This window comes from Nomascus leucogenys, chromosome 8 (genome assembly GCF_006542625.1).
Source record: "Nomascus leucogenys isolate Asia chromosome 8, Asia_NLE_v1, whole genome shotgun sequence".
Taxonomy (NCBI): Eukaryota; Metazoa; Chordata; class Mammalia; order Primates; family Hylobatidae; genus Nomascus; species Nomascus leucogenys.
This window is the reverse complement of record NC_044388.1, coordinates 101,074,409-101,089,827: the sequence shown is the minus strand read 5'-3', so window position 1 is coordinate 101,089,827 and position 15,419 is coordinate 101,074,409. Positions and strand designations below refer to the sequence as shown.

The 15,419-nt window shown below is 37.8% G+C and overlaps 1 protein-coding gene across 3 annotated transcripts in view; it reads left to right on the top strand.

Annotated features, from left to right (window-relative positions):
* The window catches only part of SCAI (suppressor of cancer cell invasion), a 194,084-nt gene extending 179,746 nt beyond the window's left edge, over positions 1-14,338 (top strand). For 2 of the 3 annotated variants that reach the window (XM_030817810.1, XM_030817808.1), the window contains one exon: positions 4,023-14,338. In XM_030817810.1, coding sequence (XP_030673670.1) covers positions 4,023-4,169 — 147 coding nt within the window. In that variant the 3' untranslated portion in view covers positions 4,170-14,338. The remainder of the gene's footprint in view (positions 1-4,022) is intronic. The other variant, XM_030817809.1, reaches the window with a different exon arrangement.
* The last annotated feature ends 1,081 nt before the right edge of the window (positions 14,339-15,419 follow it).

Sequence of the window (15,419 nt, the reverse complement as noted above, 5' to 3'; positions counted from 1 at the left end):
GATCCCAGGAGTTGGAGACCAGCTGGGCAACATGGTGAAACCCCATCTCTACAAAAAATACAAAAAATTACTCGGGTTGTGGTGGCACATGCCCATTGTCCCAGTTACCTGGGAGGCTGAGGTAACTGGATCACTTGAGTCTGAGAGGTCAAGGCTACCCTGAGCCATGAGCATGCCACTGCTCTCCAGCCTGGGTGAAAGAATGAGAAACCCTTTCTTAAAAAATAAAAAAAAAAAAAAATACAGTTGACCTTGTGTCCTGCAGTCTTGCTAAATTTTGTTAGTTCTTTTAGCTTTTTTATATGTTCCTTAAAATTTTCTATATACAGGATCATGTCATCCATCCTTAAACAAAAAACAGCTTTACTTCTTTTTTTCCAATCTATATGCCTTTTATTGTTATTAGTGCTTTATATCAGGTCTAGGTCTTCTAGTAAAATGTTGAATAAAAGTAGTGAAAATGGACATCCTTGCCTTCTTCCTGATTTTAGGGGAAAGATGTTTAGTCTTTTACCATAAATTATGATGTAAATTGTTGGTTATCCTTTCTCAGATTGACTGAACTGCCTTCCATTCTTAATTTACTAAGAGTTTGTATCAGGAATGGGTATGGATGATTCACAAACTTTTTTCTGCATCTACTGATCTAATATATTCTGTTAATGGAGTGAATAACATTAATTGATCTTTTAATGTTAAATCAGGCGCGGTGGCTCACGCCTGTAATCCCAGCACTTTGGGAGGCTGAGGTGGGCAGATCACCTGAGGTAGGGAGTTCGAGACCAATCTGACCAACATGGAGAAACCCCGTCTCTACTAAAAATACAAAAATTAGCCGGGCGTGGTGGCACATGCCTGTAATTCCGGCTACTGGGATGGCTGAGGCAGGAGAATCGCTTGAACCCAGCAGGCGGAAGTTGTGGTGAGCCAAGATTGTGCCATTGTGCTTCAGCCTGGGCAACAAGAGCGAAACTCCATCTCAAAAAAAAAAAAAAATTAAACCAACCTTGCATAGCTATTAAACCCATTTTGTGGTCATATATTGTCCTTTTTGCATTGCTGGGTTGAATTTGCTAATATTTCATTATGGATTTGATAATTTGTGCCTTGAAAGGCATTTATCTAATTTATTGGCATAATATTGTTTATAATTTTCCATTGTCCTTTTATTCCTGTAGGCACTGTAGTGATCTTTCATATCCCTTATTAGTAATTTGTTTCTTCTTTCTTTTTCAGTCTTGGTAAAGCTCTATTAACTTTCGTTTTTTTCACTACTGTTTGTTTCTTTTTTTTTTCACTTATGTATTTATTTATTTATTTAAAAAAAATTTTTTTGAGACAGAGTCTCACTCTGTTGCCCAGTCAGGAGGGCAGTGGCGTGCTCTCAGCTCACTGCAACCTCTGCCTCCCGGATTCCAGTGATTCTCATGCCTCAGCCTCCCAAGTAGCTGGGATTACAGGCACCCGCCACCATGCCCAGCTAATTTTTGTATTTTTTGGTAGAAACTAAAAAATAAATAAGGCCATCACACCCAGCCTTATTTATTTTAAATTTTTGAGACCGTGTCTTGCTATGTTGTCCAGGCTGACCTGGAACTCCTGGGCTCAAGAGATCTATCTCCATCCCCTGAGTAGCTGTTTCTCTTTTCTGTTTCATTTATTTCCATTCATACTTTTTTATTCTTTCCTTTTTACTTTAATATATATTCTAGTGTTTTAAGCTTAGATCTGAAACCTTCTCTTCTAACACAAGCATTTATCTTTAATTTTTTTTAATTTTTATTTATTTATTTATTTTTAAGACAGAGTCTCGCTCTGTTGCCTAGGCTGGAGTGCAGTGGCACGATCTTGGCTCACTGCAACCTCCGCCTCTTGGGCTCAAGTGATTCTCCTGTCTTAACCTCTCAAGTAGCTGGGGCTACAGATGTGCACCACCACGCCCAGCTAATTTTTTGTATTTTTAGTAGAGATGGGGTTTCACCATGTTGGCCAGGCTGGTCTTAAAATTCCTGACCTCAGGTGATCCGCCTGCCTTGGCCTCCCAGTGTGCTGGGATTACAAGCATGAGCCACCATGCCCGGCCACCTTTTATTTTTGACCACTTATTATATGACTCATTTATATGGAATGTCCAGAATAAGCAAATTTTTAGATAGCAGAAGCAGATGAGTGGTTATCCAGGGCTGAGGGAGGGGACTGGGGTGAATGGGGGAGGGATCTGCTAGAGAATAAAGAGCTTCTTTTGAGGGTGATGAAATGCTCTAAAATTGGTTGTGGTGATAGTTAAACAACTTTCTGGGTATACTAAATGCCACTGAATTGTCTACTTTAAATGGGTGAATTGTATGGCATGTTAATTGTATCTTAATAAAACTGTTACTAAAAAGTACAAGCTGCCTCTCACTAGCTGTGTGACGTTGAAGAGTGATCTCACCTTTCTTAGCCTTAGTTTACTTATCTGTAAAATGATAACAGAACCTACCTCATGAGATTGCTGTGATGTTTCAGTGGGAGGATTGTGTAACTACTGAGCACAGAAGTACTTACCTTTTAAACATTGCTTTAACTGTATAGTTTCAGTTTTAAAATTTATTCAGATTGTTTTTTAACCCAAGCATGTGAATTATCTTGGCAGTCGTTTTATCTGCACTTGAAAACAATTCAGTGTATTCTGCTATTACTAGATGGAATTATATAAAAATGTCAATTTGTTCCATTTGATATTAAACTAAATTGAAGAGTGTTCTTTGTATCTTCTGTATTTTTGTTGATTTTCTGTCTGCTTTTTCAATTTCTGAAACAGTAGTATTTAAACCTCTAATTAGGGCTGGGTGCAGTGGCTCACGCCGTAATCCCAGCACTTTGGGAGGCCCGAGGCATGTAGATTGGTTGAGCTCAGGAGTTCAAGACCAGCATGGCCAACATGGCAAGACCCTGTCTCTACAAAAAATACAAAAATTAGCTGTGCATGGTTGTGCACACCTGTAGTGCCAGCTTCTGGGGAGACTGAAGTGGGAGGATTGCTTGAGCTCACTGCAAGGCTGCAGTAAGCCAGCCTGGGCAACACAGTGAGATTTTATCTCAAAAAAAAAAAAACTATTTTTGTAATGTGTGAGTGAGTCCTTTAGGTAGAGAGAAGTTAACATTTGTATGTATGAACTGTTGCATGAGATGTATAGAAAAGTAGCAACTTCTTCAGGAAATTTTAAATGTATGGCAGAATTATAGTTTATAGAACTTAACAAATGAAGAATTTCTAGGCCGGGCGCAGTGGCTCACGCCTGTAATCCCAACACTTTGGGAGGCTAAGGCGGGTAGATCACCTGAGGTCAGGAGTTCGAGACTAGCCTGGCCAACATGGCGAAACACCTGGGCTGGAGTGCAATGGCATGATCTCAACTCACTGCAACCTCCGCCTCCCAGGTTCAAGCAGTTCTCCTGCCTCAGCCTCCTGAGTAGCTGAGATTACAGGTGCCCATCACCATGCCTGGCTAATTTTTGTATTTTAGTAGAGATGGGGTTTCAGCATGTTGGCCAGGCTGGTCTCAAACTCCTGACCCATGATCTGCCCACTTCAGCCTCCCAAAGTGCTGCTGGGATTACAGGCATGAACCACGGTGCCCAGCCGCCCCAGCCTCATTTTAATTTCCAAAGCAATATCTTTTTATTTATTTAACATATACTTGTTGAAATTCTATATGTGTTAGGATTTTCCTCCCAGTAGCATAAATTATATGGTTTCCATGTGATACAGAGCATAGTGTCTACCAACAATAGGCCTCAGTAAACATTTGTGGAATAACTCACTAAATGAATATATTACATTGATCCATCTGAAATTGTCATTTTAGAGGTCAAAATGGTTAAATATCAGCAATTCAATATTCAACAAATATATTATTAAGAATCATTCCAATATCAAAGAGAAAATACATATCATATTACTCTTTGACACTGTATCAATGAGTATAATTTTCTTTCATTAGACTACAAAACTTGACTTTTCTCTCTTTGCCTACCAGGAAACACGAAATTATCCAGAATCATATCCACAACTGCCAAGGGATGAAACAGTGGAGAATCCTCATCTCCAGAAGCACATTTTGGAATTAGCATCCATTCTGGATGTTCGAAACGTGTTCTTTGAGAATACCATTGATGACTATTAAAACAAAAACCCTGTTGTCGAAACAAGTTTTCATTTTCCACAAATTTTAAATGGTGCAGTTTTCTAATGTGATAAGACACATAGTGGTGTTACTTAGTTTTTATTTTTTAATTTAGGGCCACCATTTTAAAAACAAACTGAGAAAAAAATTGTTCACACTTTTAGGGTAACTGTTTTAAAATGCAACCTTTCAGGTCTTTTAAAATCTTAACCTTGGAATTTTTATTTTTTGATTTTGAGGGATGGATATTTACCTCCAACTTCTAATCCTACACTCAAATAGTCACTATTCTCACCCTGAGAAGAGTAAATCATTTATTTTTGTATAATGAGGTAAATCCAACTCTTATACTTGGACCTAAGTTAAATGTCTGGATTTGGAAATATGTAATGGTTCATAATGATGAAGCTAGCCACCATGGACTACTGAAAATCAAGAACAGAGTCCCTCCATAATATATTTTTTCTCATTCCAACTTAGCTGGTAGAAAAATGTTTGATTCTTTGAAACATGATCAAGCCAGTTTTTGAAATCATTTCTTTCAATACTGTCATAATTTCAGAAATTGGATTGAATTGCATCTGAAAGCTAGATCTTAATTGAGGACTTGAGGTGGTAATATTACTTGGAATGTATGAGTATTATGAGATTTATTTGCATATTTTCTTTGTAGTCTGTGAATGCTGGAAATGAAAAAGGAAATAACTTTGAAATATTTTAGTCAAAAAACCATGTCATTGGTTTCATAATACAATGTCTCCAATAGGAATTCTATTTAAACTCTTGGTTTATGAGATCACATTTAAAGACTGGATTGATGTCTGTGGCATAAAGTTTTAATTTTTTGCCTCATTCAAATTTATGAGACTTCAAAGTCATAGATGTTTTAAATTTTGGTAAGGGGTAACTGGGTGTTATGAAACCTAAAATGTAAGTTGATTTTGCATTGGTAATTTGGAAATAAGATTTATTAACATTCCCTGTATTTAGTATTTTATATTCATGCACAAAATTTTTATTATCTTAAATAGGACTCAGTGTATATTATAAAGATTTTTCTTTTTTGTGTTTTCCTTCCCTGTGATTCCCTTTATAATTTCACAGTCACTTGCTATGAAGTCCTCCCTCCTTTTTGATTACTCAGCATTCAATTTCAGAAATCTATGAATGAAAAGGCCTTATACCGAATTTTCTGTACAGGATCACATCTGGCAGTCCCAGGAGAAGTGAGCTGATTGCTTTTGATATCTCTTTCCCATGGCCCTAGGTAAATTATACCCTAAATTTATTTATTTATTTTTTTTGAGACAGAGTCTTGCTCTTGTTGCCCAGGTTGGAGTGCAATGGCGCTCTCGGCTCACTGCAACCTCCGCCTCCCAGGTTCAAGCAATTTTCCTGCCTCAGCCTCCCAAATAGGTGGGATTACAGGTGCCTGCCACCATGCCCAGCTAATTTTTGTATTTTTAGTAGAGACAGGGTTTCACCATGTTGGTCAGGCTGGTCTCAAACCCCTGACCTTGTGATCTGCCTGCCTCAGCCTTCCAAAGTGCTGGGATTACAGGTGTGAGCCACCGCAACTGGCTATTATTTTTAACTTGGTTTTCATTTCTGGCATAGAGACTAATTTGGGTCTAAGTTATTCCCATTCCTGCTCTGATTTGCTGATTTTTCAAACCTGAAGTCCAAAGTTACTGTTTTGGGGTTTGGGGACTTGGGGAGTATTTTGTTTACTTTTTTTTTAAAGAGACAGAGTCTTGCTCTGTTGCCCAGGCTGGGGTGCAGTGATACATTCATGGCTCACTGCAGCCTCAAATTCCTGGATTCAGGCAATCTCACCTCAGCCTCCCAAGTAGCTGGGACTACAGGCATGCGCCACCATTCCTGGCTGATTTTCTTTATTTTTTAATTTTTTGTAGAGATGTGGTCTCACTTTGTTGAGCAGGCTGGCCTCAAACTCCTGGGCTCAAGTGATCCTCCTGCCTCAACCTCCCAAAGTGCTAGGATTACAGGTCTGAGTTACTGTACCTGGCCTGTTTACTTTTTAAAAATATTTTTGTTTGTTCTTTCAAACAGTGTTTCAGAAAGCTTGGGAAAAGTTACCCTGGAAAGAGATTTCCTTTGCTAGTGGGTTTTCATTTTCAGGTAAAGACTGCTTTCCTTTTTTTTTTCAGTATCTTAATAAACTTCATAGCTATCCTTTAGTAACAGTGTTCATCGAACTACAGCAATAGACTATCTTCAGTTTTCTGACCTCTTGTTTCAATTCTCCTTAAGTCCTGTGCCAATTATGCTCCTAGCAACACAGAGTTTCCTGTCCTCTAATGTTTAAAATAGTATTTACTGTTCTGAGCTTTATCCTCCCCTGTTAAGCATAAAGAACACTGGTCTGAGAACTAGGAAACCTAAGTTCTAGTCCTGGCTTTCCTGGTAACTTAAGTGTTATGCCCTCTGGCAAGTGTCTTCATGTCTCTGCTTGTTAGCACTCTCATCTGTAAAATGAAGAGGTTGGCCCAGGTCCTTTCCAACTCTGATTCTGTAATTTGGACTCTTCGTTCCAAAAATACTGATTTCCCCACTCCAACCACCAAGAGAACTATTTACCCTGTTTGTAGTGTACACAACATTTTCTTTTGTAGGTCATATTTACCTAGATTTTGTTCAAGAAAATCTGGGTCCCACTTAGCTGTTTAAGAAACTAGTACAGACAGAGACTCTTCTGAGGAAATTAGAGCTTTTATGATTAGAAACATGCTTGTCTAAAAATGAGGTTCTTAGAAATCACAACATTGACCTTTATGACGTTGCCCCTTAAGCTAATAGTGTAATTCCTTACTGGTAGTTAAAAATCTAAAGTGGACTGAAGTGATCTTGAATCTTCAAGGAGAGGAAAACTGTGCTGGAAAATGTTGTTTCATTGATGCCTTCAAAAAAAATGCGTATTAAACAACGACTATACTCCAGCTTTTCTTCTGGGCATTGGGGAAGCAAACAAAATAGACTTAAAAATCCTCGTGTTCATGAAGCTTACATTCTAGTAGAAGGAGTAAGGCAATAAACATAAGTAATTTATGTTAGAAAATGTTAAGTAGGATGGAAAAGTGTAGATTATGGTAAGGTAAATCTTTTGTTTTCTTAAGAGAAGAACAATGTTTAAAACAGTGATCAAGCAGGGCATGGTGGCATGCCCCTATTAGTCCCAGCTACCTGGGAGGCCGAGGGGGGAGGGTCACTTGAGCCCAGGAGTTTGTGGCTGCAGCGAGCTGTGATTGCACCACTGCACTCCAGCCTGGATGACAAAGCAAGACCTCGTCTCTGGAAAAAAAGAAAAGAAAAAGTGATGATCAGGGTAGGCTTCATTAGGAAGGTCACATTTGTATGAACACTTTGTCTTTTCTTTCTTTTTATGAAAGTTTTAAACAGTTTTTTTGTTTTTTGTTTTTGAGATGGAGTTTCGCTCTTGTTACTCAGGCTGCAGTACAGTGGCAGGATCTCAGCTCACTGCAACCTCCGCCTCCCAGTTTCAAGTGATTCTCCTGCCTCAGCCTCCCCAGTAGCTGGGATTACAGGCATGTGCCACCACGCCCAGCTAATTTTGTATTTTGAGATGGGGTTTCACCACTTTGGTCAGGCTGGTCTCGAACTCCTGACTTCAGGTGATCCGTTGGCCTCGGCCTCCCAAAGTGCTGGGATTACAGGCATGAGCCACCACGCCCAGCCTAAACATACAGTTTAATAAACCCTCCTAGTACCTCACCCAGCTTCTGTATTTCTTTTATCAAGGGAGAAGAATTATCTAAAAGGACAGTTGCCCAATGGGCTTGAGCTGATAGTGGCAAAGAATTTCATGTTTTAAAAATGCGTACCACCTGCCCTTTATAAATATAAAAAAATTTAAGCCCTAATGTATTTAATTTTATAATTCATAAAAATTTAAATATTGGAACTAAGAACAGAGCAAAGCAAAGGGCACTCCTTTGTTTTCAAATTGCACAAACTCTCCCTGGAGATTCTGATAGTCTCTTATCTCTCTTAAGTACCACTGTAAACAACATAGAAAGCGTAAGACTGCAAGAAGTCAGTTATACACAAAACAAAATGAAGCACAGTGGAATTTTCTATTTATCTGTGTATTTCTGAAGTTGGTAAAGCAACTATCCTCTCTATTTCATAGAAGAGAAAGCTGAGACCCAAAAAGCTATTCATAGTGATAGAGCTAGAACTAAAACTCAGATCTCCTCATCTCAGCCCAGTCTTCTCAGTAGCTCAGACTGCTTTCTATAATGAACAAGAAAGAATAATTAGGGATTTGTATTTTGGCACAAAACAGTATCAAATTTTTATTGTAAAAATCCACAAGTCTGACATTTTATCTTTTATTCTAGCCAGGGTGTATTCTTCATTTGCATGTGTGTGTTTCTCCTAGAAAGTGGTGCTCTCAAACCTTTCAAAGCACAGAATATATTGTACCCTCTTTATTTTTACCAAATTGAAATGTTTCAGGATTTCAGAAGCAAAGTGCAATCCAATTGTGGCTGGAGTTTTCCTGATAGAGGATCCGGGTGGTTCCCTCCCCTCCAACTTCTGGCTACTGCCCTTTATTTCCTTTGTGCAATAGAATTCCCTGAAACAGATTAGGTGGTAATTATACTGAATTTAGTCAGGATAATGGGAAAAGCGACAAATCAGATTTATGTATTAGGTATTATGGAGCTTTCTTTAGCACTCTCCTCCAAGTTTAATCTCTGACATGTGTGATTTAGTAACTTTCTGTCTCTGAGAGGCAGTTTGGACCCAACTGAAAAATTTTATTTATGGAGACTTGTAATCAGCCTGATACTCAGAGAACATTCTGGACTGGAAATGTAGTCAGGTACCAAGGTCTACTAATTTGGCCATTGCCAGTGATTCAAAACCACCTCCCCACCCTGAGTAAAAGATTTGATATGAATATGAATGCTATGAGTCTCCTGGTGATATTTTGAGTGTATATGTTCCTGTGTGTGTCTGGAAAGCATAGAGGGTATTTACCTTGAGGGCTCTTTTGTTGACCTTATTTATTTGAAATTCTTATTTTATTTGTAATGGCATATGTATATTTTTGTGATGCTACATGCAATCTCTGTGTATACTTTTTGTATATATGTGTACATATTTGTAAATATATTGGTATGCAATGATACAGTATGTGTATATTATGTACCCATACCCATTGTGGGCTGAATTTATTTAAGTTCTGTGAGGACATCCTAGTGGCATTGTTCATGCTGCTGTAATTAGGTTGTGGCTGTATCTCATTCATAAGCCTCTATTTTGAGGGGCTTGTGTTTGGATAAAATGGGCTAATTTGGAGTTGAAATTAGGCTATGAAGATCTTAACAGAAAGCTGGATATTCTTAGCTTTAAAATCGCCTGCAAATTTTTATTTAAACTGATGATAAATTAGTGATATAACCTGACAAACCTAAGTATGTGAAACTGAGACACCAGCAGATTCTTAGGCTGTAGTAGTCCTTTATTTTCTTGATCCATATTTAAGTATTATTACTAAGTAGTAAATTATTTATATTGGGGCTTAATAGAGAGGCTGTGGAAAAAAATTGCTTTAATCACATTTAAAAACATAGGAAAATGTCCATTAAATAGGGGAAATATATTCCCAGTTGTCATTTTTATGCCTCATACTGAATTTTGATTTTGAAACAATTGTTTTTTCATCAGTGTGCCTCGTTTTATGTGTCTCTATGAGGCAGAAAAGGAGGCATTAGCTAAGGGATGGCCTAACCTAAGTAGGGTAGGATTTAATGAGGAACGGCAGGTTGTTAATTTGTATATTTGCAGCAGCTATGATCAATTTAGTCCTGTCTTGGCATTTCTGGCTACAGATTTTTTCTTATTGGACTTGCATATCAAAGGTGAGTAGGCTCATCTGAGAAAATGCTTCCACTGAATAAAATGCCTCCACTCGTATTGCTGTGTCTCTATGAGACCACTTGTGTTCTGCAAGTTGATGATATATTCGCACATGAAGTAGAGTTTTTAATATTAGATGCATGGTGTGCTATAAAAATCTGGGCCTTCAAACCTCTCCCAAGGATGATAGGGTTGGGGAGGATAAGAGGATAGTAAATACGTGCAGTGCCAATTTGTGAACCCATAGAATGTTGCCAAGTATCAATGTTTGGTTACTTCAGTTGACGTTTATTTGCATGAAAGAGTGTAGGAGATGTTTAATATACACTTAAATACATTCACTGCAGAAATTAAGTAGAGGTTATTTTTGCATGATAAAATGTAACTGCAAAGCAACTTTTTACACCAATATTCTTTGGAAGATTAAATCTATCTGATCCAATATTATAAAATACAGAAATTATCTCAGGAGTCTGTTTTACCACCCAAAAAAAGTTAACATTTGCTGATTCATTATATTTTAAATAAAACAGCCAACTATTCATAAGACTTTTCAATTATAGTATTAAATTTAGAAATAATTATAACAGCCTTTTTCTTGAATAAATATTAAAATTTGGTAATTTATTATTTCTGAAAAATCAGTGAAAACATCCATAGGATCTGATCTTTGTTTGAATAACGAAATCATTGTTTTTGCACTGGAGAGTAGTAGAACAGATATTATACCATTTAAAATTCATGGAACTGACTCAGGCTCCTTGTGGATATTAATTTGAGGACAGTAGTGGTAATCAAAAGTACAGTAGAAAAGATTTGACATTGTGAATGTGACCTCTGACCCCAACTGTTGTAAAGCCAATAACTTTGAGGTTGAATAAGGTAACACTTGCTTAGAAAACCCAGCCCTTTCCCCCTAGTCTCCTGCGCTCTTATACATTGATACTTTACACCTATTTTTGCTGTACCTCTCAGTCTTTCCTAGATAATGGGACCACTTAAAAAAAAAAAGTGATTCATCTTCCTCAAACCAGAATTTCAAAGCCTAATACTACACTATGTTCCAGCTTCATTGAGTTTTGAACAAAAAGACTTGAGCATGCCTTGTGTTTAAGGAAAAATAATTGATGTGTGAATAGAATCAATCACCTATTAATGGGAAGGGTGTCAGGATGATGTAGGGTGATATGCCTTTAATTGGGTAAAGAGAACTGTATTAAGTATAACTAATTTAATCACTGATTGAAGCACCATTCTTAATTTTAAAATACTTTTGCTAATTTCTTTTGTGGTTTTAAAAATTAATAATATTTTTTTTTTTAGATGGAATTTTGCTCATTGCCCAGGCTGGAATGCAATGGCGCGATCTCAGCTCACTGCAACCTCCACCTCCTGGGTTCAAGAGATTCTCCTGCCTCAGCCTCCCAAGTAGCTGGGATTATAGGCGTGTGCCACCATGACCAGCTAATTTTGTATTTTTAGTAGAGACGGGGTTTCACCATGTCGGCCAGATTGGTCTCGAACTCCTGACCTCAAGTGATCCACCCGCCTCGGCCTCCCAAAGTGCTGGGATTACAGGTGTGAGCCACTGTGCCCAGCATAAAAAAAATTCTTTTTAGTAGTTATCAGACTACTCTAACCAGTGCCATTTTTAAACATACTTGGACAGTAGACTCAGTTTTTTTAATAGTTTGAAGTACATTATATTAAAACTACAAACTCACTTATTCAAGCCTAAATTTCATCATAGACTATAAATTGGGTATCAATTTCCTATTTTGGTGGACAATTCCACTCTATCTACTAAGACAATCATCTTTTTAGGTGTAATATTGTTTATTAAGACATAGGTAATTTTAGGTTTTATACTTTTCTCCTAGGCTTATGGAATGAAAGCTAATAGGCTGAGTTACATCACTTTCAGAATGAAATAGGGAATTATGGCTAGCCTTCTTATAGGGCTGCAGTAAATGATACTTACATGTTTGTTGTTATCACTGATTTTCTTTTCTGAAGCTGTTGTGAACGTCCACTTTGTCATGATTGAAAGTTGAGATTTGTAAACATTACAATTTGCACCATAAATTTTCTCAAACATGAAGTCAGTATAAGTATAAAACTTGAAATGATCATACATGAGAATCCCAAAAGTAAATACTTCCAAACCATAGAGGGAGAACCACTGTATTTTTAAAAATACTATTCCCACCCTTCTTTGCCTGCTACTAATTGCTTTTTTCCTAAATTAAAACTATGTATTGTGGTATATTAAAAATCTGCAGGAAAAATTTGCTTCAAGTGTTTTAGCACAATAAGAATTTTTATTACTCAAGAGTTGGAGACCAGCCTGGGCAACACAGTGAAACCCTGTCTCTACTAAAATACCAAAAAAAAAAAAATTAGCCGAGCATGGTGGTGTGTGCCTGTAATCCCAGCTACTTGGGAGGCTGAGGCAGAAGAATCGCTTGAACCTGGGAGGCGGAGGTTGCAGTGAGCCGAGATCGTGCCATTGCACTCCAGTCTGGGTGACAGAGCGAGACTCATTCTCAAAAAAAAAGGAATTTTTATTACTATTTCCTGAAGAATAGTTTTTGTTAAATTGTTTATTATACCATTAAAAAGACCTTCTAATGGTTCAGTACAATAATCTAGAACTTGATTTGTGTGGCTTTTTATAGTTATCTGAATGCATTCCTTTTGCCACATAGACCATATGGCTAGTTCTCCAACTGTGTTTTTTGCTTGTTTTTAATAAACCTTGCTGTTCAACAATCAGAGAAACCTTTATTTTGGAGCATTCTTCCAGTTGAGGTAGAAATGTCTTAGATAATAGGAAAGGCAAATACAAAGTCCTAACATTTTCATAGTAGAGTTTACAAGTAAAATAACTTATCCATATAGGTTATCTTCATTGTGTAGCACCAGTATAAATAGTGGTTTCATTAATCATTGAATCAGATGAAGCAGTTATAAATCACTTGTTACTTTGTGCTAAGAATTATTGTAATTTCAGGCCAGTTTATTTCCTCTGAGCAGTTTCCATTGTAAGGTTGAGTTTCCCTTTTTTAAATTCAAATCATCACTAAAGGTTAAGATAATCAAATAGGAGTTAAAATAAGTTATGTTTGATCTTTTTCCCTTGAAAATAATGCTGAACTTATTGTCTACATTCTGATTATTAGGCAGAAATGCACTTGTTTAAATCATAGCAGTAATTCATTTGGCGGATATAATTACTCGATTTTCTAGTGGTGTGAAATACTTTTTAAAAATTGTGCTTGTCTGTAACTGAAATGTTATAGAATTGTAACACTATAGGGATTATAGAGTTATATTTATTAGCTCTCCTCCAGAGACTGAAGCACAATATTTTTCATGTAACAATTCTTATCCAAGTGCTGCTAATCTGTCATGCAAATAATGAAGCTATTTGGTTGCCTATTTAGCTATTCACAAATCACTGTAATCTTTGAAACAATCTTGTCGTTCATTTGTATTAATATTTGGATATTGTGAGTTAATACTTTAGAAAAAAATCCATCAACTCAGCCCTTTTAGCAAAACTGTTTGGATTCATTAGTTTTTATATGTGTTAACAGTAGAATAAATTTTGAAGGGGCTATTTACTACCAATGACTAAGAGGAAAATGATACTGTCACTATCATTTGACTTGAACATTTGTGGTATTGTAAAAGTCTTGTCAGTTGTGTTCTAAATTGCTTAAGCCATACGTTCTCTTAAACAGGATGTTTTTTGTTTTCTTCCTTTCCAGCAGCCTTTTTCTTCTTTGTCTGTTATGGTTAATACTCCATAGATTTTAGAAATTGAGAAGTTCTTGAAACATTTTATTTTCTTGAGTTCATCACTTTTGACTCTTGTATGAGATGTGATTTGTCATAAAGGATAGCCTTTCACTACTTCACTAAATGAATTTCAGAGTAAACACTGTGATTCTGCAGAGCGGATTCAGTAGGCTTTCCAATGTTTTCTCCTGCTATACAGTGCCTACCACCTTGAGGGCACTTCAATACTAGAGGATGAAAACTGAAACGTTGTTTTGATGTTTATTGAATAACGAGATTAGAGAATATTTGCTTTTTGTTGTCAGTGTATTAAAGAAATTTTCACATTGATAAATGTTCTCTAGGAATGTGTCTACATTCATCAGGTGTGAACTCTTGTACATGAATTTTGTACCTTGAATCCACATATATATTAAGTGTATCATCAATATAAAAATAAACATTATTTGCTTAAAGTTTTTGGTACTTTTTCGGTATTGACAGCTGAACTGTTAGGGTTTGCTTCATCCAAATATCTCAGAGGCTTTGAACTATCTTGGGGTTGATGCTTCTTGTTAATTTGTCAATGTTTGAATCCTGGTTTTGGTTTTTCCCTGCCCTGCTCCTGCTGGTCAGAACTGGAACACGCAAAAGAAGGGACTGTTGAAGAATTGGGTGGAATCTGCTTATTCTTGGGCTTGTGTCGAGTCTGGGGATGGAAACAGAGTTCCTTAAGGTGGAATGGTTGGCTTGGCATTGACGAGTTCAGGGACCTGACTTAGGGTACTGATTTGGACCGTGACTTTTTGTTTGAGACAGAGTTTTGCTCTTGTTGCCCAGGCTGGAGTGCAATGGCGCGATCTTGACTCACTGCAACCTATACCTCCCGGGTTCAAGCGATTCTCCTGCCTCAGCCTCCCAAGTAATTGGGATTACAGGCATGGGCCACCACGCCCGGCTAATTTTGTATTTTTAGTAGAGACGGGGTTTCGGCACCTTAGGCTGGTCTGAACTCCTGACCTCGGGTGAACCACCGGCCTCGGCCTCTTAAAGTGTCGGGATTACAGGCGTGAGCCACCGCGCCCGGCCTGGACTGTGACTTAGAACAAGATAGTTTTTTTTTTGTTTTTTTTTTTTTTTTTTTTTTTTGAGACGGAGTCTCGCTGTCGCCCAGGCTGGAGTGCAGTGGTGCGATCTCGGCTCACTGCAGGCTCTGCCCCCCGGGGTTCACGCCATTCTCCTGCCTCAGCCTCCCTAGTAGCTGGGGACTACAGGCGCCCGCCACCTCGCCCGGCTAAGTTTTTGTATTTTTAGTAGAGACGGGGTTTCAGCGTGTTAGCCAGGATGTTCTCGATCTCCTGACCTCGTGATCCGCCCGCCTCGGCCTCCCAAAGTGCTGAGATTAGAGGCGTGAGCCACCGCGCCCAGCCAGAACAAGATAGTTTTTCCTCTTTTTTTTCTTTTCCTACTGCCTGCATGATTGCTATTTATTTAAAGAGACGGAGTCTCGCCACGGTGCCCAGGCTGGTCTGAAAGCCCTGGACTCAAGAGATCCTC